The sequence below is a fragment of the Chenopodium quinoa genome, unplaced genomic scaffold (assembly GCF_001683475.1).
Source record: "Chenopodium quinoa cultivar QQ74 unplaced genomic scaffold, ASM168347v1, whole genome shotgun sequence".
In the NCBI taxonomy this organism is placed as follows: domain Eukaryota; kingdom Viridiplantae; phylum Streptophyta; class Magnoliopsida; order Caryophyllales; family Amaranthaceae; genus Chenopodium; species Chenopodium quinoa.
Genome location: NW_018742881.1, coordinates 407,603 through 431,254, shown reverse-complemented (window position 1 = coordinate 431,254; position 23,652 = coordinate 407,603). Strand labels below are relative to the sequence as shown.

At 42.0% G+C, this 23,652-nt stretch overlaps 2 protein-coding genes across 2 annotated transcripts; one reads left to right on the top strand and one right to left on the bottom strand.

Annotated features, from left to right (window-relative positions):
- Positions 1-13,031: 13,031 nt before the first annotated feature.
- Positions 13,032-19,878, bottom strand: LOC110726705 (alanine aminotransferase 2-like). The gene is made up of 15 exons (XM_021906177.1): positions 19,151-19,878; positions 18,947-18,997; positions 17,929-17,979; positions 17,499-17,564; positions 17,342-17,403; positions 16,950-17,028; positions 16,634-16,738; positions 16,418-16,528; positions 16,097-16,234; positions 15,875-15,949; positions 15,573-15,693; positions 15,310-15,467; positions 13,912-13,986; positions 13,639-13,842; positions 13,032-13,454 (listed from the first exon to the last, which is right to left on the bottom strand). Exons 1-15 carry the CDS (start codon positions 19,274-19,276, stop codon positions 13,338-13,340), a joined length of 1,539 nt encoding a protein of 512 aa, XP_021761869.1. The 5' UTR covers positions 19,277-19,878; the 3' UTR covers positions 13,032-13,337.
- LOC110726629 (protein MAINTENANCE OF MERISTEMS-like) lies at positions 19,771-22,194 on the top strand. The gene is made up of 2 exons (XM_021906101.1): positions 19,771-19,874; positions 20,796-22,194. The coding sequence occupies exons 1-2, from the start codon at positions 19,771-19,773 to the stop codon at positions 22,192-22,194; spliced, it is 1,503 nt and encodes a 500-aa protein (XP_021761793.1).
- Positions 22,195-23,652: the final 1,458 nt, after the last annotated feature.

Below are 23,652 nucleotides of genomic sequence, written 5' to 3'. Positions count from 1 at the left end.
ATTGAATTTATGCTATTATAATGACAATAATCATCAATTATGTCATACAAGATTTTTTGTGTAAGTCGCTTTTAGCCTTTTAGGTACCTTTTCTTATTGTCTAAGATATTGTATATTTGTATTATTAGGATTTTATGCTAATTTTAAATGGAAACAAAATTGAGTACATACATTTCAAAATAATGGAAAGCATATTTAAACTGTGGACGAGATAATCATGTACTATATTCTTTTAATAAAATTTATGTTCTTTAAAAAAAAACATAATGCGCATCATGCTCTCGAGTGTATAATCTGAGCGTTGGTAAAATTTCATGAAGTATTCAATTAAAATGTTTCCAATGCTGATTTCCTTTTGATTTTCTCCCCCTCCCACTTACAAGCGATCATTCTAAGTTAAAGAAAAAGTTAACAGTACAACAATCCAATTGATACCAAGCGTGAAATTGAGTGATTTAGGTTAGTGCAATTGAGTGATTTAGGCAAGTACTTTATGTGTAGGCTCAATATAATAATTCACATTGCGATTGGCTCAATTAAAATTATTATTTATATAACACTTGAATTCAAGTTCGGCTCGAAATGTAAGCTTGAGTTCAACTCGAATATTTGGAGTTCAATCAAGTTCATGCTCAACTCACATAAGAATTTGAGCCAAACTTGTTTTGGGGTTTTCTGATGTCCTGCGGGAGAGCTACAATTCCGAGACTGGAACCGGACGCCTGTACCTGCAAAATAACGGAGACTCCTGAGAGCTCCGCCTCCAACGGTCAAGTTAGTACCTGATTAAGGAGTAATTAATACAGAAATTAAAGTAATAAGGTCTCTCTAGGTGAGAGTATTTAATGTAGGTAATCTGCTTTGCTAGCGAGATCAGCCGGTTATTAGTGTGTTCCGTAATGTTTCTCCTCCGTTCCGTTAATTATTCCCTCCTTTGATTAATGAGGATTAATCGAGTATTTATAGCCTTGGGAAGCGTGCAACTCTCTAGGTTTAAGGTAAACCTAGGGCCGATCGGGCTTCTAGACTGAAATGGGCCTTGACGGCCGGTTGTCCCATTTGGCATGGGTGGACACGTGGCGTGTCTTAAGTGGTCCGTGGAGGACGCGTGGCGGAACCTGGTTGGTCCACTTGTCAAACGGCGCTTGGTGGATAAAAATCCCCTAATCATTTGCCCCTCACAGGTGGCACGCGACTGGTCACGTGTCGCCTGTGACAGGTGTCGCACGGTGACAGGCGACGGCCCGTTACAGGTGTCACCTTGCAGACGGCCGGGAGACTCTCCCGCCCAAATTTGAATTCGGAAGCGACCCTTCGCCTTCTCATTTTGCCTATAAAAGGAAGTGCTGACTTCGGTCATTTTCACATTTGAGAATTTTTGCGAGAACATTCGGACCCCTGAACTTGCTCTGACATTTTCGGACTTTTTCTGCCTACCGCCTGTTCTGACAAGCCGACTGACCCGAACTTTCAGGACTTCATCAACTGTCATCCGTTCAGGTAACTCAGTTCTCTTACTCTTAATTTTCTTTTTATTTTTTGAAATGGCACCATGGAAGCACACGACACGCCCTAAGTTAGTGATCAGCCGGTCACCGGGGACGGCTGAATCTAGGACTAGGAGTGCCGCCTGCCCTTTTCTGGACCCATCTTTGCCCTTTATACAGAGTCCGACTGAATCTGTGTCTATGCAGAACGTGATGGCCAGAACAAAAAAGACTGCTAGAATATCAAACTCAGACGGCTCCTCCCAAAGGGTACTCCTTAGCGAAACATCTGACCAGGCGCCAGATGTGGAACGAGGCGACTGTCAAGCTGACAGTTCTGAGAGAGGGACCAAGGTGTTCCCTTCTCATCTAACCGTGGACATGTCTAATTTACCATCTGCTCCTTCTAAGGGAGAGGAGGCGGGCCCCTCTAGGAGAGGGGAGGCGTCGTCCTCTTCGGACTCGTCAGGGGACGAGTCCGATTCCAGCTCTTCTGACCATAGTTCTTCTGACCATAGTTCTTCTGACTCAGAAGAAAAACATAACCGCCTACAAGAGGCGAGAAGTTCCCATGCAGTGGAGAAGGGGGATAATTGGGCAGAGCCGTCCGCCTCTTACAGAGAGGAAAACACCCCCTACTACTGCAGGGTGCCCCGGGGCCGGATCGCAACCATGCGAGACAACGTGGCGAGCTTTATTGCTAACCACAAAATGGGCCCGGAGTATTTACTGTTTGTGCCGGATCCAGAAGATACTGTCGTCTGGCCGGCTGGTACCAGCTATGGTGACGGCTGTTTTGGCTGCTATGTGGCGGCCATCAAAGCTGGTCTGCGCTTCCCATTACATCCGGCTGTTCAGCGGATTTTAGATGGGTATGATCTGGGGTTATGGCAGTTAGCCCCCAACTCTTGGGTAAACGTACTCGGCTATGTGGCCGGGTGCGAACTGAACGGGGTGGAGCCAAGTTTTGAGGCTTTCGCCCACATGAACTATCTCAGCCGGACCCCTAAGTCGGGAGGTACCGGCTGGTATCAACTAACAAGCCACAGGGGTTACCTCATGACGAGAGGTAAGGCAAACAAATGGAAGGATTGGCGGAACACCTTCCTTATTATCGAGAGTTCAGACACGGAGCTGAACAAACGTTTTAACAAGTGGAACAGGGATCCGCCTCTTCTTGCAGGCGGCCGCAGCATGCCGCCTGTTCCCCCAAAGGCTAAAAGAGAGATCCTAGACAAAGGACTCTTCAAAGTAGAGACTAGGGTGAACTCTACTTCAGGGGTACGAGAGCAAGTACCCCTACACTGCGTCCCGAGCTTCAAGTGGCTCTATGATGAGTACTTCTTGGCCGCCTGTGGCCTCGGCAGTCGGTGCTCTAGAGGTAGCCGGCCTGACGAATACTCTGTTTTTTCACGCCTTGTTTACTTGGGATTTTTACTAACTTTGCTGTTTATTTCTTTCAGCCGACGCCATGAGTAAAATAACAGCATCTAAGACTGCGGCGGCCATGCTGCGGGTTTCGCTAATGAAGCAGTCGTACGCCGACTCCCCCAGCAAGGAGGCACCCTTGGTAAGCTTTGAAAACTCTTCCCCTTTAAGTTGTATTATGCATATACTAACTCTTTTTGTTTTCAGTCTGGCACTCCAAAGGCTTCTTCCTCGCAACAGCCGGACCCCAAGGCCCGGAGAACGACTGTTGCAAGCTCTCCTGGGTCTTCCAGGAAAACAGTGGCGGCTGAGAAGCAGCCGGCCACTTCTTCAAAAACCCAGGCGGGGCCGCCTAGATGTATGGACACTTGCTTGTAAAAACTCACTCTTGATTCCTTCTTGATTAGGTCTAACTTGTTTTTCCTTCTGCTTAATGCAGCCGGCCCCCAGGGACTTGACTTGGTTGAGGTAGCCAAGTCAATGGTTAAAGTAGTTCCTCCCTCTGACAGGGAGGCGGTCAAGGGTGCCGGCACCCTTGACCTCGATGGAATTTCGGGGATCCTAGCTGAGGTATACCCTTTTGAAGTTCCAGGACGCCTGTTAACCCCTATGATTGGAAACTGACGCCTGTTTTTCTTTGTACTTAGGCCCTGCTCCGAGTCAACAGCCTTCGCAAGCCGATTGATCGGAAAAACAAAGAGGTAAAGGCCGCAAAGGCTATGGCCGCCTCCAGCTGTGATAAAGCAATGTTTCAAATTGCCCAAAATGAAGTACTGACCATTGATCTTCTTTATTATCAGGCGCAGGCGACCGCCGCTGTTCGGGCTCAGCTAGAGGCGGCCCAAAAGAAGGTTGACGAGCTGGAGGGGACCGTCACCAAATTTAAAGCCGAGCTGAAACCCCTTCGCCAGAAAATGCACTCTTACGAAGCCATGGAGAAATCTTTGGCTAACGTAAAAGAACGCCTGGTGAACCAGGAGAAGAGTCTTACCCAAGAGCTCTCGGACAAGGCCGAGCAAGAAAAACAAGAGCTCGTCCGGGAGATGGTGGAAGACTCCGCCCAAATCCAACGCATGACCTGGGAACGACTGTTCCCCAGTGCCGACTTTGCCTCATGGGAAAGAACGTACCGCCAGTGTTCGGAAATATATAATCAACAGATCCTGGCGGCTGCTGAAGAAGAGGCGATGGACGTTGCGTTGGAGGAGGAAGAGCCTGTTGTGGCGCTTGTGCCACTTGGGGGAAAGGCATCAAAAGATGATGCAGCGAAGGCCGAGTCCAGCAAGAAGAGTGCTGACCAGGCGGCTGCTGCTGATACTGAACTGCCCCCTTCTTAAGCTTTAAGTATATTTTTTCTTTTCACGGCCTGCGTGCCGTTTGCTTTGTAATTACCCGGCCAGGGGGCCGGGGTTTTGAATATTCTGCTGGTCTTTTATGGCCGGCTCATTTTAATCAAATTTTTTGTTTTTGTTCAAATTTGTCTAAGTATTTGAAATTTGCTCACTAGACAGACTGTTGTGTATGGCCGAACGTTAAGACAGGTACAAATAGTAAGTATGCCGCCAATGCCCCTGGACGACTGGTTGTCTGTTTCCAGGATAGATGATCAGTCGGCCATTTAATCAATCGGTATTCGAACTCTTTATTCAATTTGACCAAGTAAATAGAATTACCAAGTAGCCAAGGAATTTAAGTAGGAAAACAAGCGGCGGGTACCGGTTGTTTCCCTTTATTGCCAATGTTGGCCTCTAATTTGTTATTTGTTAACCTAGCAAGAGTATTGGTTGAGAGCCTTTGTTTATTAAAAACAAGTGGACGACTCGTACCTTTTAGGCTCAGTACTAAGTTTGAGTGACTATTAAGTTAACATAGGAGTTACTTAGTCTTCGTCACAATCTTGATTGAGTAGTAAAGGTATCAGGCGGCGTAGGCCGGCTAGACCCCTTGAATTACCAATGTTTGTTGGCTATTTACTCAATAGGTTATCCAGTAGGAATAGGGGTTCGAGTGCCCTTGTTTGTATAAAACAGGCGGACGACTCAAACTTTTTAGGTTCCATACCAAATTTGAAGGTGTGACTATGAGTTAACTTTGGAGTTACTCAGTCGCCGTCACTTTTGTTTGAGAAGTAGAGGTACCAGGCGGCGTAGGCCGGCTAGACCCCTTGATTCGCCAATGTTTGTTGGCTATTAACTCAATAGGTACCCCCTGCATTTATCCCAAGTAATACAGGCGGTCATCTGACTCAGATGTCAACTGCTACCCCTGGTTTGGTTAGTGATAGAGTTATCCTTGTCTCAAAAACGGCTACGTGGTTGCCCTTTGGGACAGTCGTATAGGTGCCGTGTAATTAGTTTATAGAACAATGTTCCACCCAAAAGGGAGCTGCTCTCTGCGACGAATTTCATCCGAATGGATGCCGCCGGACGCCTGCTATAATGTTGGGACAGGTCGGATTAGTTTTTAAAAGTTAGATCAGTTGACTAGGCGCCTGGTCTGATCATTCGGCCAGTGGCCTTGGTATGTTTTTGGTGAACGTATGTGCTAAGTAAAAGAAGGGTAGCCGCCTGTTAGTTACAGGATCGGCCAGGCCCTAAACTTTTTAGCTAAGTATTGTGAGTAAAATACTCGAGGGAGAGTAGCCGACTGTAATGGAACAGACGGCATGCCCCTGTAAAGATAAAGAGTGAAACTCAATGGAGAGTAGCCGACTGTAAAGGTACAGACGGCATGCCCCTCGTAATACAAAATTGAATAGTAAGTGCCAACTTTATTAAGTAGCTCTTTACTTTACATCATTCAAAAGAAATATTTCTTAAGGTTATCTACATTCCAAGTTCGAGGCAACGGTTGTCCGTCTGGTGTTTCCAGACGGTAGGTACCGTCCCTGACTTCCGCATAGATTCGGTAGGGTCCTTCCCAGTTGGGAGTTAGTTTGCCAGACTCGTTAGCCCTACCAACTGCTTCCATTTTTCTAAGTACAAAGTCCCCTACTTTGAGTGGACGCCTGTGCACTTTTTTGTTGTATGATCTAGTCATTCTCAGGCGGTAGATTTCATGGCGCAAAACAGCATTGCCCCTCTTTTCAGGAAGTGAGTCTAATGCCAGGCGCATAGCTTCCCAGTTTGCCTCTTCGTCATATAGCATTACTCGAAGAGTCGGCTCGTAGTGTTCTATTGGAAGAACAGCTTCTGCACCATAAGTTAGGAGGAATGGAGTTTCTCCAGTCGCCCCTTTTTCAGTCGTCCTAATGGCCCAAAGAACATGTGGTAGTTCATCTGCCCATAGGCCGCCTGCTCGTTCAATTTTTTTCTTGAGACCGTCTGAGATGATTTTATTAAAGGCTTCTACCTGGCCGTTTGCTTGTGGACGGCCGACAGATGCAAAGTAATGTCCAATTCCTTGGTCTTCCAACCAGCTTTTGAGAACAGGCGTCTCAAATTGGGGACCATTATCAAAAACCATAGACATGGGAACCCCGAACCGAGTGATGACGTTTTTCCAAATGAATGAAATTACATCTTTCGTCTTGATTCCCTTTACAGCCTCCGCCTCTACCCATTTAGTGAAGTAGTCAACGGCAACAAGTATATACCTTCTGCCGCCTGTAGCAGGCGTATATGGACCCAGAATGTCCATGCCCCACTTAGCAAACGGTAGTGGGCTGTGAATGGTAGTGAGGTCAGTAGCCGGACGGTGAATTAATTTGCCAAACCTTTGGCACTTGTCACATTTTTTCACCATCTCCATTGCATCTGCTTCCAAAGTAGGCCAAAAGTAGCCCTGCCGCCTTGCCCTTTGAGCAAGCATCCTACCACCTATATGGGAAGCACAGAAACCAGAGTGAAGATCATCTAGTATCTCTCGTCCCTTTTCAGGAGTAACACACTTTAAGAAGGGTTGAAGGTGCCCCCTCTTGTGCAGTTCCCCCTGTATCATTTCAAAACAGGAGGCTCGTTTTTTCAGTGATGCCGCCTGTTGAGGATCATCCGGCAGTGTACCGTTTGTCAGATATGCCCTGATTGAATCCATCCAGGTTGAGCTTCTGTCTAGAATTCCAATAGGATTTTCCTCGATGCTTCTCTTCTCCATTACTTCCCAAAACACAGTTCGAGGAGTATCGGAGGAGGCGGATGATGCTAATTTCGAGAGTGCATCTGCCTGGTTGTTTTCTGATCTCGGTACTTGGATCAGATGGAAATCCTCAAGGGAGCCGACTGCTTGTCGGACCGCCTGTAAATATTTGATCATGGCCGGATGTGTTGCTTCGTATTCGCCATTGTACTGACTCACTATCAGTTGTGAATCAGAACAGGCGTCTATTTTCCTTGCCCCGGCCGCCTTACACATGCGGATCCCGGCTAGTAAAGCTTCATATTCTGCCTCATTGTTTGAAGCCTGGAAACTGAAGCGTAGAGCATACTCGAACCTGTCGCCCTCTGGAGATTGACATACGACGCCTGCTCCACAACCGTTTGAAGTAGAGCTTCCGTCCACATATACCTTCCAGACTTGGTCTGGAACTTGAGAGTCAGGAGGACGAGTCATCTCTACAATAAAGTCAGCAAAGGCTTGCCCCTTCACTGCTTTTCTAGGCTCGAAAGTAACTTCGAGACTCTGCATTTCTATGGCCCATTTGATCATTCGTCCGGAGGACTCCATGGTGGTAAGGGGCCGTTTGATCGGTTGGTCGGTATACACGACGACTGCATGTGCCAGAAAGTAGGGCTTCAATTTTTTAACAGCCATGAAGAGTGCAAGACCAAATTTCTCCACTAGGGGATACCTCAACTCGGCATTTTTCAGTACGTGACTGACAAAGTAGACCGGAAGTTGACAGCCGTCCCTTTCAGCAAGGAGCACCGCGCTTAACGCATGATCAGAGACGGCCAGGTACATGTAGAGATTTTCTTTGGGCAAAGGGCTGACCAGCCTTGGCAAGGAATGCAAGTGAACCTTTAATTTCTGGAAGGCGGCCTCAGCACCCGGCCCCCATTCAAACCTTGCCTTTTTCTTAATTGCCTGGAAAAAGTATAGGCATTTGTCGCCTGATCGGCTTAGAAATCTTCCCAAGGCCGCCAGACAACCTGTTAACTTCTGAACCTCTCGGACGGTACGAGGCGACTGCATGTCAATGACCGCCTGTACCTTCTCAGGGTTCGCCTCTATTCCTCTCTGGTTGATAAGGAATCCGAGAAATTTCCCAGACTCAACTCCAAATACACATTTCTTGGGATTGAGCATGACATGGTGCCGCCTGAGTGTGGCGAAAGTTTCTCGGAGGTCCGTCAGATTATCTTTCTGAAGTTTAGTCTTAACAATCATATCATCAATGTATGCCTCGACGTTTCTCCCAATCTGATCAAAGAACACTGTGTTTATCATTCGTTGGAATGTAGCCGGGGCATTCTTAAGACCAAACGGCATGACCGTATAACAGTATAATCCCTGATCAGTGACGAAGGCCGTCTTCTCCTGATCTTTCTTCCACAAAGGAATTTGATGAAAACCAGAATAGGCGTCCATAAAACTCATCAAGGCATGGCCGGCTGTTGAGTCGACCAGGTTATCAATTTTGGGCAGAGGGTAACTGTCTTTGGGGCACGCCTTGTTCAAGTCTGTGTAGTCTACACACATTCGCCAGGTGCCATTCGGCTTTTTAACAAGTACCACATTTGCAACCCAATCTGGGAAGTAACATTGCCGAATGAACCCTGCATCAAGTAATTTTTTGACTTCGGCGGCGGCCGCCTGACCTCTTTCTTCACCATGGTTCCGCTTCTTTTGCCGTACCGGCTTCTTTTTCGGATCCACAGCGAGTTTGTGTACTGCCAGATCAGGACTAATGCCTGGCATTTCATGGACTTCAAATGCAAAGATGTCCTTGTATTCTTTCAACAGGTTGTGAAAGTCATCACCAAGGTTTCTCAGAGCAGTCGTCCCAACTTTGACTGTTCGGTCAGGGCGGGAGTCGTCTAATATCAGGTCCGTATGCTCACCAGCCGGCTGAGGGCGGAACTCATCCGGCCGGTCCTCTGCCAATGATTGCTATTTTCTTGCCTTTCTGGCGGACTCTGTCTGGGACGCCTTTCTTTTTCTGTCGCCTGTTTCTTGAACAGGCGCACTTTCCTTGACATTGTCAAGGTCTGTTTTTTCTCCACTTGACCCAGTGGCCTTAGCAGTGGGTTTGACATCCGAGAGATAGCACTCTCGGGCCATCCTCTGATCTCCCCTTAGGGAGCCGACTGTTCCATTGTCCCTTTCAAACTTAAGCAGCATAAGTGACGGGATTATAACAGCCTTGGCACTATTCAGGGTTGGGCGACCCAGAATCATGTTGTAGGCAGAGAGTTCCTCTACAACTAGGAATCGGACTACCATGTGTCGTCCTTCCCCTTTTTCGCCCAGGCGGACGGGTAGATCAACTCGTCCCAGTGGGTGGACGACTCCTCCTCCAAACCCTATTAAAGGGTGGGAGGCCGGATGTATGCAGTCCGTCTGATATTTCAGTTTTGACAGACATTTGCTGCTGATGAGATCTGAAGAGCTCCCAGTATCTATGAGGATTCGACCAACTCTCTGGTTGGCCACTTTACATTCAATAACGAGAGGGTCGTCATGCGGCCCCCTTATTCCTCCTAGATCCTCTTCAGTGATGACAATCTCAGGAAATGTATATTTGGACGGTCGTTCTTGGTGAACGGAATTTACATCTAACCGCCTTATATTATCTTTGTTGCCCCTAATAGTGGGGCCGCCTCCTGAGAAGCCGCCTGCAATGGTGTAGACGACTGCATCATCTGTATCGGAACTGTCGGCCTGTTGATTCTTTTTGGCCGACTGCTTTTTTGAGGAAGTATTCCCCGTAGATTTCTTGACATAAGTGTCAAGATCACCTTGATCAGCCAAGCGGTCTAGGTACCGCATGAGACTAATGCAGTCGTTGGTGTGATGACCAATGTCATCATGATAAGCACAGATTTTGTCTTGGTTCCGGTTGCTCGCAGAACCCTTCATGGGGAGCGGTTTCTCAATTGAGAGCCGTCCCTTTATTTCTTTTAGGATAAACTGGTTATCCTTGTTAAACACATACTTTGGGGAGTATGGTTTGAATTCCTTTTTCTTCTTGGCCGGCTGTTTAGAGGAATCAGCCGCCCAGACCCCTTTTCTTTTTTCATCTTTGTTGGACGACTGTTTCTGTCGTCCCTCTCTATTGTCGAACCTCTTCCCGTCCGACTGTTTCATTGTACACAGATCAGTCGCCTGTATCTAGGCTTCTGCTTCAATCAAGGCCTCTTGAAGAGTCGCCACCCTTTTTCGAACTAAATCAAATTTGAAGGTAGACCCGTCTTTGAGACCTCTAAAAAAGTCAGTATAAGCTACCTCATCCGGTAACCCTTGAATCTGTATTCTCATCAGGTTGAACCGCCTGATGTAGGAACGAAGCCCCTCCTTTTCACCCTGCTGAATTGTTCCCAAATCAAGGGTCGTTTTCTTCGCAGGGATGTTCATTGCAAAGTTGGAGGCAAATAAGTAAGCAAGCGTCCTGAAACTGTTTACACAACCAGTCGGCAGGTTGCCGAACCATTGCTGTGCAATTCCCTTGAGAGTTGCTGGGAAACACTTGCACCAAGTGGGATCATCCAACCCTTGAAGGTACATCAGGTTGGTGAATGCCATCAGATGGTCTTCCGGGTTAGTAGTGCCATCATAGGCGCCTACTAAAACATTTTTTACTTTGGCCGGCTGAGCGGCTTCAGTAATTTCCTTGGAGAAGGCCGACGGCTGTTCACCAAGTCTAAGCAGCCGTAGCTGCCAGTCCATAGGTTGGACGTTTTTTGCTGCAGGTCCACCAAATGGAGGTGGCTGCATAAAATATTGTTGTTGCGGCACAAATGGCAAATTTGGTACCGCCTGCGCACTATGAAAGCCAGACTGACGGGAGGTGCCGCCTGACTGACTCTCATGGTACGACTGAGTTGGCCTCATCGAGGCATTTCGCAAACTGTCCTGAAAATTTGAAGTAGAAGCCGACTCTGATAATCGGTCACTCTTCTTCTGCTCTAGCAGGTGCCGAGCATCTGTGAACGTTTGCTTTGACCCGTCCGCCTGAATATGACGAACCGGTTTCCTATTTCCCGTAGGATAACGGAGTTTTGTGAAATCAAGAGCAGACGGCTCCCGCTTCTTAGATTTAGGATGGGGAGTCGCCTCTCGCCCTCGAACTGGCTTCCTCTTCAGTGAAGTGGAAGGTTTTTTGGCCGCCTGCTCTTTGACTGAAGCAGGCGGTTTTTTGTTGATCAACTCTTGGATCTCTCCCTTGAATCCCCTCATGAAGGTCATGAGTTCGTTCCTTGTGATGGGAGCAGACCCATCAGTCGGCTGTTGCCGAGCAAGCGGTGCGCCTGCTGGCTCGCTTCCTGTTTGAAGATACTCCCGTTCCCTTATTTCAGTATGACGGGTACGGCGGGCCCTTAGGGTCCCGTCTGGAGCTGTATGAGTTTCAACTTCAAATTCACTTTCGGTATCATGGTCCGACTGAACTTGAGGGTCGTCTAGGGGACGCCTCTCTTCTGGGGTCGGTACAGACTTGGATGCCATCTCTGAAGTACTCTCCCCACAGACGGCGCCAAATGTTTTGGGGTTTTCTGATGTCCTGCGGGAGAGCTACAATTCCGAGACTGGAACCGGACGCCTGTACCTGCAAAATAACGGAGACTCCTGAGAGCTCCGCCTCCAACGGTCAAGTTAGTACCTGATTAAGGAGTAATTAATACAGAAATTAAAGTAATAAGGTCTCTCTAGGTGAGAGTATTTAATGTAGGTAATCTGCTTTGCTAGCGAGATCAGCCGGTTATTAGTGTGTTCCGTAATGTTTCTCCTCCGTTCCGTTAATTATTCCCTCCTTTGATTAATGAGGATTAATCGAGTATTTATAGCCTTGGGAAGCGTGCAACTCTCTAGGTTTAAGGTAAACCTAGGGCCGATCGGGCTTCTAGACTGAAATGGGCCTTGACGGCCGGTTGTCCCATTTGGCATGGGTGGACACGTGGCGTGTCTTAAGTGGTCCGTGGAGGACGCGTGGCGGAACCTGGTTGGTCCACTTGTCAAACGGCGCTTGGTGGATAAAAATCCCCTAATCAAAACTCATAATCAAGCCTAACTATATAAGAAGTGGACTTTCTAGACTTTTAGCAAGCAATGCTCATATAGGTAATAAATTTCTATAAATCCTTATGTATATATTTTAACAAGTAATCATGTGATATGACACATCTAATAAGCATATACTCCATACTCAATAAACCAAGAACTTTAGAAGATGAATTAAAAGCTTATATATACATCATCCAATGTCTGTATATATTATTAGGGCATGCTCTCTTCCGTTGAAATTCAGTTCAGTTCAGTTCATCTCTTAATTTACGTCTAATGATATAGTTAATGAATAATGATATAAAGTCAAATTTCATTCTTTTAAGCTCTTATTACAACGACGACGACGACAACAACAACAACAATAATAACAATAACAATAACAATAACAATAACAATAACAATAACAATAACAATAACAATAACAATAACAATAACAATAACAATAACAATAATAATAATAATAATAATAATAATAATAATCAATAAGTAATAAATAATAATAATAATAATAATAATAATAATAATAATAATCAATAAAAAATAACAATAATAATTGAAATAATAATACTAATAATAATAATCAATAAATAATAACAATAATAATTGAAATAATAATAATAATAATAATCATCAATAAATAATAATAATAATAATAATAATAATAATCAATAAATAATAATAATAATAATAATAATAATAATAATAATCAATAATTAATAATAATAATAATAATAATAATAATAATAATAATATGTACATTTGTATATACACATATGTATAGTAATAAATAATCAATAAATAATCAAAGATCACTAATCCGTAGTTAAAAATTACTAATTAATAAGTTCAGTTCAGTTCAGCTCAGCTCAGCTCAGTTCAGTTCAGCTGAGTTCAGTCAATCGGAATAGGCCCTTAGTCTCGATTTAATTGCATTATGTAGAATTGTGGACACAAGTATTATTTAATTTTAATACTAATTTTTTGGGCCGAACCGTTCATGAGCTTACAAGTCAAATATGCTAGATTTTGAGTTCAAATCATTTAACATTTGAACTAGCTATGTTTTGAGATCGAACTCGACTTCACAATTCAATCCTGAATTGTTAGCTAATGGCTCATGCCCATCACTAGAATACTAGATACATCATACATGCATACATCAATTACACATGCATGTCACAGCTAGTTCTGAAAATTATAGACTAGTAATGATCATTCATAGTATCTTCCAACATAAGAGGTTTGTTAGATTTGTTCAAGTGTTCAACCACGGAACTCATCCATGAACTTCTTGTGGAAATCCGATATACGCTTTACAATGGCCGGGATCTTAGTCTCCTGGAGCAGAATTGTGCACCTGATGTGCCAAGTGCCTGGAACCTTTGAAACACAGCACAATACATACAAGGTCAGCCATAAACCAAAAAAATGGAGAAAAGAAAAGGGGGGAAAAAACAAGGCCGCCTTTTAAAGAAACATCTCCAAGTTATGATTTTATGTCCTGTTAGATAAAAGGTTTCCAGATGAAAAGAACAAAACTCGTAAACCTCGCCTTATAACTAACCTGCCCAAAACCAGTTCCTGGAATGACGGCAATCCCAGTCTCTTTTAGTAAGCGAAAAGCATAGAATGCATCAGGGGCAATGTGCTCTGATTCAGCTGCTTTTATCGCCTTCTGGGGAAGATGAATGCGAGGGAATAAGTACATGGCTCCCTCTACTTTGTTGCATGTCACGCCTTCTAAGCTATTGAATGCATCCTCTAGAGTCTATCAATTCACGAAATATAGTTACCAAAAATACAACGATAATTTTAATGTATCTGAAATTGAATTTACCAGTGCACGCCTAGCCAAGGATGAAAGGATTCCCTTTTTCTCAGCAGAATACACTTCATAAGATTCATCTCCAACCTAGACCACAGTACATATAAAAAAAAATAGATTTTGAAGAAAACAAGATGTCCCTTCCATAGCTCAAAACAAATTGGCATCATCAAGCATGGCTAGCAGCCTAGCATGACAAGCAAGAAGTTATTGACTTCAACTACTAAATAAAGTTACAAAATAGGTCTATTACTATCATACATCGTTGGAAATTGGCATCACAATGCCACCATAAGCTGGTATCTGAGCTACATTATTAGGTCATTCTCAGGCCTTCTCAAAATAAAAGGAAAAAAAGACGAAGAATGAGTGTCCTCAATAATCAATCACCAAGGGGATGCCATGCAGGTTTCAAAAGGGGCAGTATTATACTATTATATACCGATAATACCAGCCCTTGTGTGTTTGCCAACTAGAAAAGATTAAGCACCATTTCAACTCATTTTCCTTGTACTACAAAGTGTTCCACTGGTTGATTTCTTGGTTACAAAAGCCATGCACATTTTAGAATTTGGCCAGATGTAATGAAAACTCTCGAACTACATTGAGAGTAGTGCAAGGAAAATGCTATTCAAACTGCCGCGACAGTGTATGTTATGGTCCAATTTGTGTGTTGACACATGACTGTGTGTGGAAATTGTGCAACCCTAATGCAACGTGTAGCAAGCTTAAGCTATGTTGTAGTACAAAGAATAGAACTCAAGTTTCAGGGGCTTGGGAACGCTTAGCTGGACAAGCGAGGCAGAAAGATGAGAATGAGCATTTTGAGAGCATCAATAATGTAGGGTGAAGGGGAAATAAACAAAAGGACAATATCAAAATTAATTACGGGCTGAGGAAAGAATCTTTGATTCTCATTTTTCAACCATTGCTCCCAATAGAGGATTAGAGGGATATATTGGAAATAGAATATATCCCCAATGAACACTAAAACAGTAGTAACATCATGTTGTAATCTAAAGCCTAGAAAACCTAAAGAAAAGTACAAGCAAGCATGAAAATAAAGAAAGCAAACGCAAAAGGGGGATGGATTCTAACACTATGACTTGCTCAAAATAATATTCGACAGTTGATTAAGGGTCATTTAAACAAGTTTGTAATAGAGTTGCAGCTAATTTTCCAAAGAAAACAAGTGTAAATAATAGCAATAGGCTTGATGAGTCAAAGTAGGCATTGGGGAGGCCTTCGTAGAAGGTAAGCCTTACCCTAGGGATGGTTGCATGATGTACGCAGATAGATTTTCCATATTATTCAATACAAGTATATGTCTTTCTTAATGATTATATAAAAATAATATGTATCGCTTAGGGTAACGAAAGAACAAGACTAAATATTGATGGAAAGAATTACCTTTGGTGGGCTCATGACAAGGCTGGTGAGAATCTGACCAGTTATATTCGAATTACATGAATTGATAGAAGCAACTTTATAGATTTGTTCAGCTATGTCGGCACTAAATCCTGTAACTTCCATGTATCCACCTCTTTTCTCACATTCTCCATAATATCCTAGAGCCACAATAGAAAGAAAGGCCAAAGCTTATTTAATATAATAAGCTTTATTAATCTTTGGTTTTATTTAAATGTAACCCAGCAGGCACAGGAGCAAGGTACCTTCAGAAACTGCCTGAAATGAAACCAAGGGGATATCCTTCTCCTGATAGCCCATAGAACGTGCAATTTTCTTAAACGATTGAAACTTCTTGTCGGGAACATACACATTTTCCTGGTAAACCTGTTTTGGACATCATAGCACCAAAAGTGATTAGTAATTTAACTCAAATTAATGAGATTCATCTAATCTATTAGAGCACAAAAATCATGCAGAACTTGTGAAAAGATTAAGAAATATTTCTCTTATTTTCATTACATAAATCTTTATATATACAAAATTTTAATGGATAAATTGGGCTAACCTCGTCTGCCAGAAGCACAATGCCTTCTTTCTTGCATAACTCAACAATTTGCTGCTGATTTTCCTCAGAAAGAACCTGAAGGACAACAGCCAATTTCAGACAATGTCACTAAACTCAAACAAGTAAGGAGACAACCAAAGTTCATATTCCAATAGAAGAACACATAATACTATATCCTCAATACTTCACAAAAGAGTTAAAAAATCAACAGATTCAACTCACCTGTCCAGTTGGGTTGCCAGGGTTTATCACAACCAAGGCTCGAACTGTTACCCCCTTTGACCTGGCCGCTTCTAATTGACTCTTTATCTCTGAAATCTCCAAACCCCATCCGGTTGCTTCATCAAGGCAGTAAGGAACCTGTCAATGGCAAAGAAGACTTCTTCCCATCAAATAAATTCAGACATTACATCAGCTTTAAAGTTGCTTATGGGGGATATAACTGCTTTCAGATTAGTATCATAAACACCCACATACAAACAGGGAAAAAATTGGAAATGTCATAGAGTTGCTAAAAAATTTCAACATAAAATGCAAACATACCAGAGTTCCACCATGGAGAGCTATTGACGCAGAGTACAAAGGATAATGCGGAATAGGGCAAAGGATTCCATCTAGCTCGGACCTCAGAAGTAACTGCATCATAATATGCACCTATACATAATGACAGAACATAAATCCACCATTTGGATCTAATATAAACTGGAGTTATGGACTTACAGGAAAAATCTAGTCTATGACTTAATAAAAGCACCTAACCCCAGGGCTTGCACCATCAGTCAAATAGATATCATTGGCATTGGATGGAAAACCGTCACGTTCTTCAATTCCATAAGCAATTGTTTCACGTAGTCCCTTAATACCCTATCAAATCACCAAGCCAAACAAAAACTCGTTACAGAATGGTGAACATATTCAATTCATAAGAACACTATTATAGAACAAAAGAAATCACTTGGTCCATTTGATGGAAGAGGGTATTATATTCATCCGTCTATTACATCGAACAAGGGAAACAACTACAGTCTTCTCCCTCAAATATTCTTCCCTTTCTACTTTAACAACATATCATTACCTGAGTGTGACTATATCCACCAGTTGTTCTTCCAGGTATCTGATCCAGGATCTGCCTAGCTCTCTCGATTGAATCAGCACTGCATATAATAAAAAAACAAAGGTGTAAATACTACAGCGACTACAGGCGTACAGCCCCTTACTAGATTGATTTTGCCTTGCTTTTATTGATCAAATAATACAAAAACGTATAAAGAGAGGGGAAAAAAAAGTGCTCCTTGTTTATTAAAATCAGCAACCAACTATACAAAATACTCCGTAGAGACATAATAACAAATTCCTGGCTTATGTTAAAAAAAGTCACACATGTTTTGGTTTTTTAATATAACTTGATATAAGCTAAGGAATGAATATAAAAGCATATGGACAACCAAATCAAGTCAGAAAGAATACCTGAAGAGTTTCTGTGCTTCACTTCTATCCAAAAAGCTTGGAAGACCACACAGTGCAAGAACCTGATACACATGGAGAAATAATAGATCTACGAAGTATAAGGTATGATAGATTTATAGTATAACTGATAGTGACACTCCTTACTTTGGTGACTAACCTCTCGGAAAAATGTGATTGGCTGCTGCCCGAGAGATTGAGGATTTCCCATATTACAGACAACTATCTGCACAGGCAATAAGAAGCTCATGCTGCAAGCTTGAGACAAGACACGAAGTACTGCAATCCGCTAACTAGTCTTAAATTACAAAAGAAAAGTGGTATTCAAGTTTTGACCATAAAGGTGAGATAGTTTCATGATATTTGTTGATATTATTGCAATGCAGGACACATCTAGAAGACTATAACACAAGTGGCATTGAAGGGATTAGAGGTGAACAATCAATTGCATATGCACTATAACATAGCTAAATGAACTCCCTTAACAAAACGACAGCAACTCAGTTACTCTCGGCATCAGCAAATTAACAACATTAGCTTATGTGAAATTCCTTTAGAGGGATCGGAGAAGCAAGGAAACTAGATTATACCTCATCAAAGGGGAGAGAACCAGGATTCTGCTTCAATTGTTCTTGCAACCTCTGCAAGAAGCAATACAATAACACAATCAGAGAAGCAACAACGTTGTAACAGACACATCTACCATAAAAGAAATGGTCTTGCTCATTTCAAATTATCATACTCCCTCCTATTCTAAATAAGTGTAGCTCTAAATTATTGAGCATAGATTAAGGAAGTAGGTTAAAGCCATCTTACATGTCCTCTTTGTTTAGATTTAATAAAATACTATGTATCATACAAAATAATATTGTAATGTATAGAGTCTTTTGGGAATAGGTTTTGATCTAATGAGATGGACATTGTAAGAAAGCTTGTCAACATATTGCATTATAACAGTAAAGTTAGAATTATTTTAAAATATAAAACTTTTTTTTTCCTAAATCAAACCCCAATTAATGCAACCTACATTATATTTTCTTTGGTTCACTATAGATAACTTAGTTGATTTAGGCATGTTTATCAATGCATTACTCTAACCCATACGAAAAAATAATACAAGGTTCAAGGTTGATACATTGAGATAAACTTTATAAGATCAATGCATTACTCTAACCCATACGGTTATATTGTTTTCCTCATAAATCAACAAAGATAGTCAAAGTAAATTATGTGGATAGCGTTAAAAGTCAAATGGACCATCTTGTTAAAGATGGAGGAAAGAGCTTTTACTCCTTACATACAACCACTCTAATTTATAGTTGTGTCCACATTATACATTAAAATCAAGTACAAATTGCTAAATATTCTCAGGTATACCGAGGCTATTTTTATGTTCATCTGAAATCATCATACTCATCAGTCATCACCTAACTTTAGGTCTACTCGAGGACAAAATAGACATCTAATAACAAGACATTGAAAGCTACATATAAGAAAAACAGTAGTACAGTACTGAATTATCTTGTCAAGACTAACAATACTCAAGTTTTTTTTTTAAATAAAATTTTATAAAAAAATAAATAAATAAATAAATAAATAAAACCTTACCATAGCATGTGTAACAATGGCTCCACGAACAGCAAATTCACATTTCAAGACCTAGGGGAAAAATTAACATAATTTAGAAGCATATCAGATTAAAATGCATTTACAAAAACAGCATAAATAAATAATAACCCATCAATCAATTATAAATTCAGACAAAGATTAAGAAAATAATGAAACCCAAAATGGGGAGATAAAAGATTAAACCTTTGGATTAATGGTTTGAAGAGTAACTTGAGGAAATAACCCAGAAGAAGATTCCAATGAAGAAGAAGAAAAACTTCTTGCGATAAATTGCAAATACTTAGAATTTTTAGCAACGAATCTCCTCATTATTGTCGCAAATTAATGTTGCAGAAATGTGACCCTTGAATGTTTTGTTAAAGTAGAGTAAGCGGGTGTTGGAGTATTTGTTTGTTGGAGCAAATTCAGTGGGGCCACAAACCCCCAAGTACCAGGTGCTGAGTGAGCTTTGCGATGATTGTTGAAGTTTTTTTTTGACAGATGATTGTTGTCTTGTTGAAGTTGATGTTTTAGTCCCGTCCAAATAAAGTTGATACCACTCTTGTTAAACATCGCTCCCATTTTAAAGGGTAACGCTCGCATTTTGACTTGAAGTTCCAATTTTACCTCTAACAATAAAATACGGTTTTTTTTTCACTTTTCCATTCATTTGGGTTTGTAGATCAATCCTAAGCTCCAACTCTCCAGCTCATTCTTACCTCATTCACTATCTCTCTAACTCTCTAAAAAAAACTTGAAACTCTAAGTCTGAAATTTTTTTGTTAATAAAAAAAAAAACAACAATCATCAAAAACACAAAAAAGATGGGTGATTCGAGGCGAATAAGGCTAACATTCGGAGGAAGGAGTTTGGGCAGCGGTGGAGGTAGCGGCGGAGGCGGGGCGGTGGCGGATTCGACGGCGAGCAGGTAAATTTTTTTTAAAAAAAAAAAACGGAACCTCCAGCTTCCGCCCAAAATTTCCGGAAGTTCCTAGGAGGTTCCGCCTGAAAAATCCGGAACCTCCTTGGAACTTCCGAAAATTCTGGGCGGATCTTACTTCCGCCTAAAATTTCCGGAAGTTCCTAGGAGGATCCGGAAACTCCAGGCGAATCCTCCCATGTAGATCCGGAATTTTTGGGCGGAACTTCAGGTTTTTATTTTATTTTTTTCCGTGAATAATATGCTTTTTTAATTTTTTATTGTTAATTTAATTATTATTTTTTTTTGTTATTTTTGTTGTTATTTTGAAGTGTTATCTTTTTTTTTGAAGCATATTTTGTAGTGTTATTAATTTTTAAAATATGATTAGTATTATTATTATTATTGTTGATATTAGGGTTTTTATTATTATTGTTATTATGGTTAATGTTGTTGTTAAATTTATTTTTTGTTGTTTGTTGTTATAATAATATTATTATTATTGTTATTAGTAGTACTATTATTATTATTTTTAATTATGATTAGTATTATTGTTGTTGATATTAGTGTTATTATTATGGTTATTGTTGTTGTTGTTGTTGTTGTTAATTTTATTTGTTGTTGTTGTTATTATTGTTATTATGGTTATTGTTGTTGTTGTTAACTTTATTTTTTGTTGTTGCTGTTATTATTATTGTTATTATGGTTATTGTTGTTGTTGTTGTTGTTAATTTTAAATTTTTTTGTTGTTGTTATTATGATTATGATTGTTGGTGTTGTTGTTTTGATTATTGTTGTTATTATTATTATTATTATTATTATTATTATTATTATTATTATTACTAAAATCGGATTTTGTACTTATTTTATGTAGATCGAGGGTTCTGGTGCTCGACATGCAATATCACGACGTCTGAATTCGTTTGTTAGGAGACAATCATCTTGTTCAGCACCGCTTCAGCCCGAGCAGCAATACGGGTCTACTAGTGGTTGGTCGGGAGACCCACAGTCTGGTAGTAGTCGGCCCTTGTACTCTGCAAGTGGAGCACCCATATCTGACGAGGAAGACAAATGCTCGGCTAGTCATGCTGATGGCCGTGATAAAGAACCGGACCCTCGGGATTACCATACGGTATATAGGGGTCAGTTTGGGAGATTTGTTGGTAGTGGATCGAGTCAGCCTACTACCAGCTCTGCAGAGGCATGGTTAGTGCAGGAACCGATGCAGGGTGGTCCTGAGGATGGGACTATTATCCCTAGTTTTGGTGGTCACGTGGCACGATATATCTGGATCGAGCAGGAGCGTAGTGTTTTGCGCTGTTTGAGTAGGACAAAGTTATGTTCTAACTTGTTTACTTGGCGAGGTCGTCAATCTGTGGAGGACCTCGGGGCGATTGATGCTAGTTGGTTGTCTCACTTGCCCGCCCTGATGTTTAAAAGACTTGATTGGCCGCTGATTTCTGCTTTTGTTGAGAGATGGCAGCCAGATACGAACACCTTTCATATGCCATTTGGGGAGATTACGATCTTGCTGCACGACGTGTACAACATACTTGGGTTACGTGTCGAAGGCAATATGGTCACCACTACTCCTAGCACGGACGTGTTACGGGACGCGTGCTCGATCACCATGGATATGACTCCAGATGATTTGTCTGAGATTTGCGGCACAAAGACAATTTGGCAGGGTAGTGGGGTGTTGACTGATAAGATTTTTGAGTCGACATTGGCGGTTGACCGGGAGTTTAGTGATCAGCTTAATGGATACTTGTGGTTAGTGCTTGGAGGTACACTGTTTGTAGACAAGAGTGGTAACCGTACGCATCCTTCCTTCCTCCACGAGCTATGTTATATGGATGTCCCTATTAACGAGTATGCTTGGGGAACAGCTGTACTGGCTTACTTGTATCGACAACTAGGCACGACATCACGGAAAGGTGCTGATTCGATTGCTGGTTGTCTCACGCTTCTGCAAGCATGGATTTACGAGTACTTTCCGTGCTTTCGGCCACAGCAGGGTACCTTGACCCGGGACCTTCAAATGCCTCGTGCGTCTGCTTGGGATGTTGGAGCGGGACGTCCTAGCAAGAACCTGGAGCGCCTGTTATCTTTTCGTACTAGAATTGATGCACTTACTGACCGTGAGGTGAACTGGCTACCGTACGGAGCTGATCCTGCATTACGAGTGCCCCCCACTTTATTCATTAGCTGCATCCAGTATCGTAACATCATTGAGCCGTACATTCCTGATAGAGTGGTGCGACAGCTTGGTTTCGTGCAAGGCGTTCCCCGCAAGAATCAGGCCAGAGAAGGCCAAGAGGCCGACTAACTTGAAAATGTATCGGGTAGACTTCCCGACCGAGATGACAGATGTGATGTGGAAGAGGTTTGTCCCTAGGGTATCTCAGAGTGTAGTTTTAGGTGCCCTCACCAGGCTTAGTGCTACAGCTCCTTCGGTTGCGCCTGGTTACATGCAGTGGCTGTACAGGTTTTCTCACCCGCGGGTATCTCCAGGTGCAGGAGTTACAAGCAACCTACCTGAGCGAACTAACACTGATTATGTAAGTATTTATGCTTATTATAATATTAACAATGACTTCTATAAACTGGACACTTATTTATTTTTATATTTAATGTTTTGTTGCATATCATGTTAGATTAAAAGCAAGTACATTTCAAATTAATTTCATAATTCTAATTTTCTTACAAGTGTTCAAAGTTAGTGAATGTACATTACAAACTACCTAACTAATGCATCCCACATGTCCCTTCTAAATTCATATTGTTGATCCCATCCATTAACACTATCCTCGTGGTGTTCAGTCCACCAATCGGCGATCGGCGGGAGAGGTGAATCAGGTACAAGGTCAAGACGGATGAAATGTGATCCACCAACTGTAGCAATCACAAACTCTCGACTCGGTGTCCGAACCCCGTTGCGTGCCCTCAGCGGTAAGACTATGATGCATGGGTAGTAGCAAGTTGGTACTACGCCTACCCCGAGACAAATCACCCTTGCGTTGAACCACGTAGCAATAGGAAATAAATCTTGAATTGCAACCATCCAATGCCGCTCCCCGACAGCCCCACCATCCCATCGAATACGCTCTACGTTCATCCAAAGTCGTCCAAGCCCGTAAATCCGTTCGTACAAATCAGGATGACCGGCGATCTCGTTCGCTATTGTTTCCCGAGCGTCAAACCACAGCGCCTGATCGCCAAAGAAGAAGTCGGCGACACAACGAAAGCCACAGTTCCCATCACCAATGACATCCTTTCAAGACAAAATGTACGACAACATTGGCCCTGAAAGCAAGTTCAAATACCTGCATTGACTAATGTCACTCGGATCTACAACACAAAATTAAAAGATAAATTATTGGTAAAGCTACAAGTATTAAGTTTACATATATTAATATTACATATATTATTCAAAATCAATAGAATTTTAATATTACTTGGTTCTGGATCACCACCACGTTGAGTGTGTTGACGGTTCACATGCTCGAAATAACTTCGATCACGCCTGGTGTCATTGTTCCTCGGTCGACCACGAGTGTTAAGGTTGACATGTGGTTCTTCAAGGTGTGTATGGTCTGGATGTAGCTCCTCTTCAATGATTTGCGTTACATTTTGACGTACGGTCGGATCACTTTCCATGACTTCATCAATTAGGGATCGAAAATGTGCAGCCTCCTCGGTCGAATCATTAACCACTTCAGGAATGTTAACACCATCACCAATAACCAGTGTCTTCCAGAAAGAATGAATTTGGCTGCTATACAAT

Excerpts from the sequence above, each read along its gene's own strand:
- LOC110726705 (XM_021906177.1), bottom strand. The coding sequence starts at position 19,276 with ATGAGGAGATTCGTTGCTAAAAATTCTAAGTATTTGCAATTTATCGCA. Across the intron at positions 16,235-16,417 it reads CTCTCCATGGTGGAACTCTG|GTTCCTTACTGCCTTGATGA; the intron begins GTATGTTTGCAT and ends TGCCATTGACAG. Across the intron at positions 13,987-15,309 it reads TTGTCATGAGCCCACCAAAG|GTTGGAGATGAATCTTATGA; the intron begins GTAATTCTTTCC and ends ACTGTGGTCTAG.
- LOC110726629 (XM_021906101.1), top strand. The coding sequence starts at position 19,771 with ATGGGTGATTCGAGGCGAATAAGGCTAACATTCGGAGGAAGGAGTTTG. Across the intron at positions 19,875-20,795 it reads GCGGATTCGACGGCGAGCAG|GAGACAATCATCTTGTTCAG; the intron begins GTAAATTTTTTT and ends TTCGTTTGTTAG.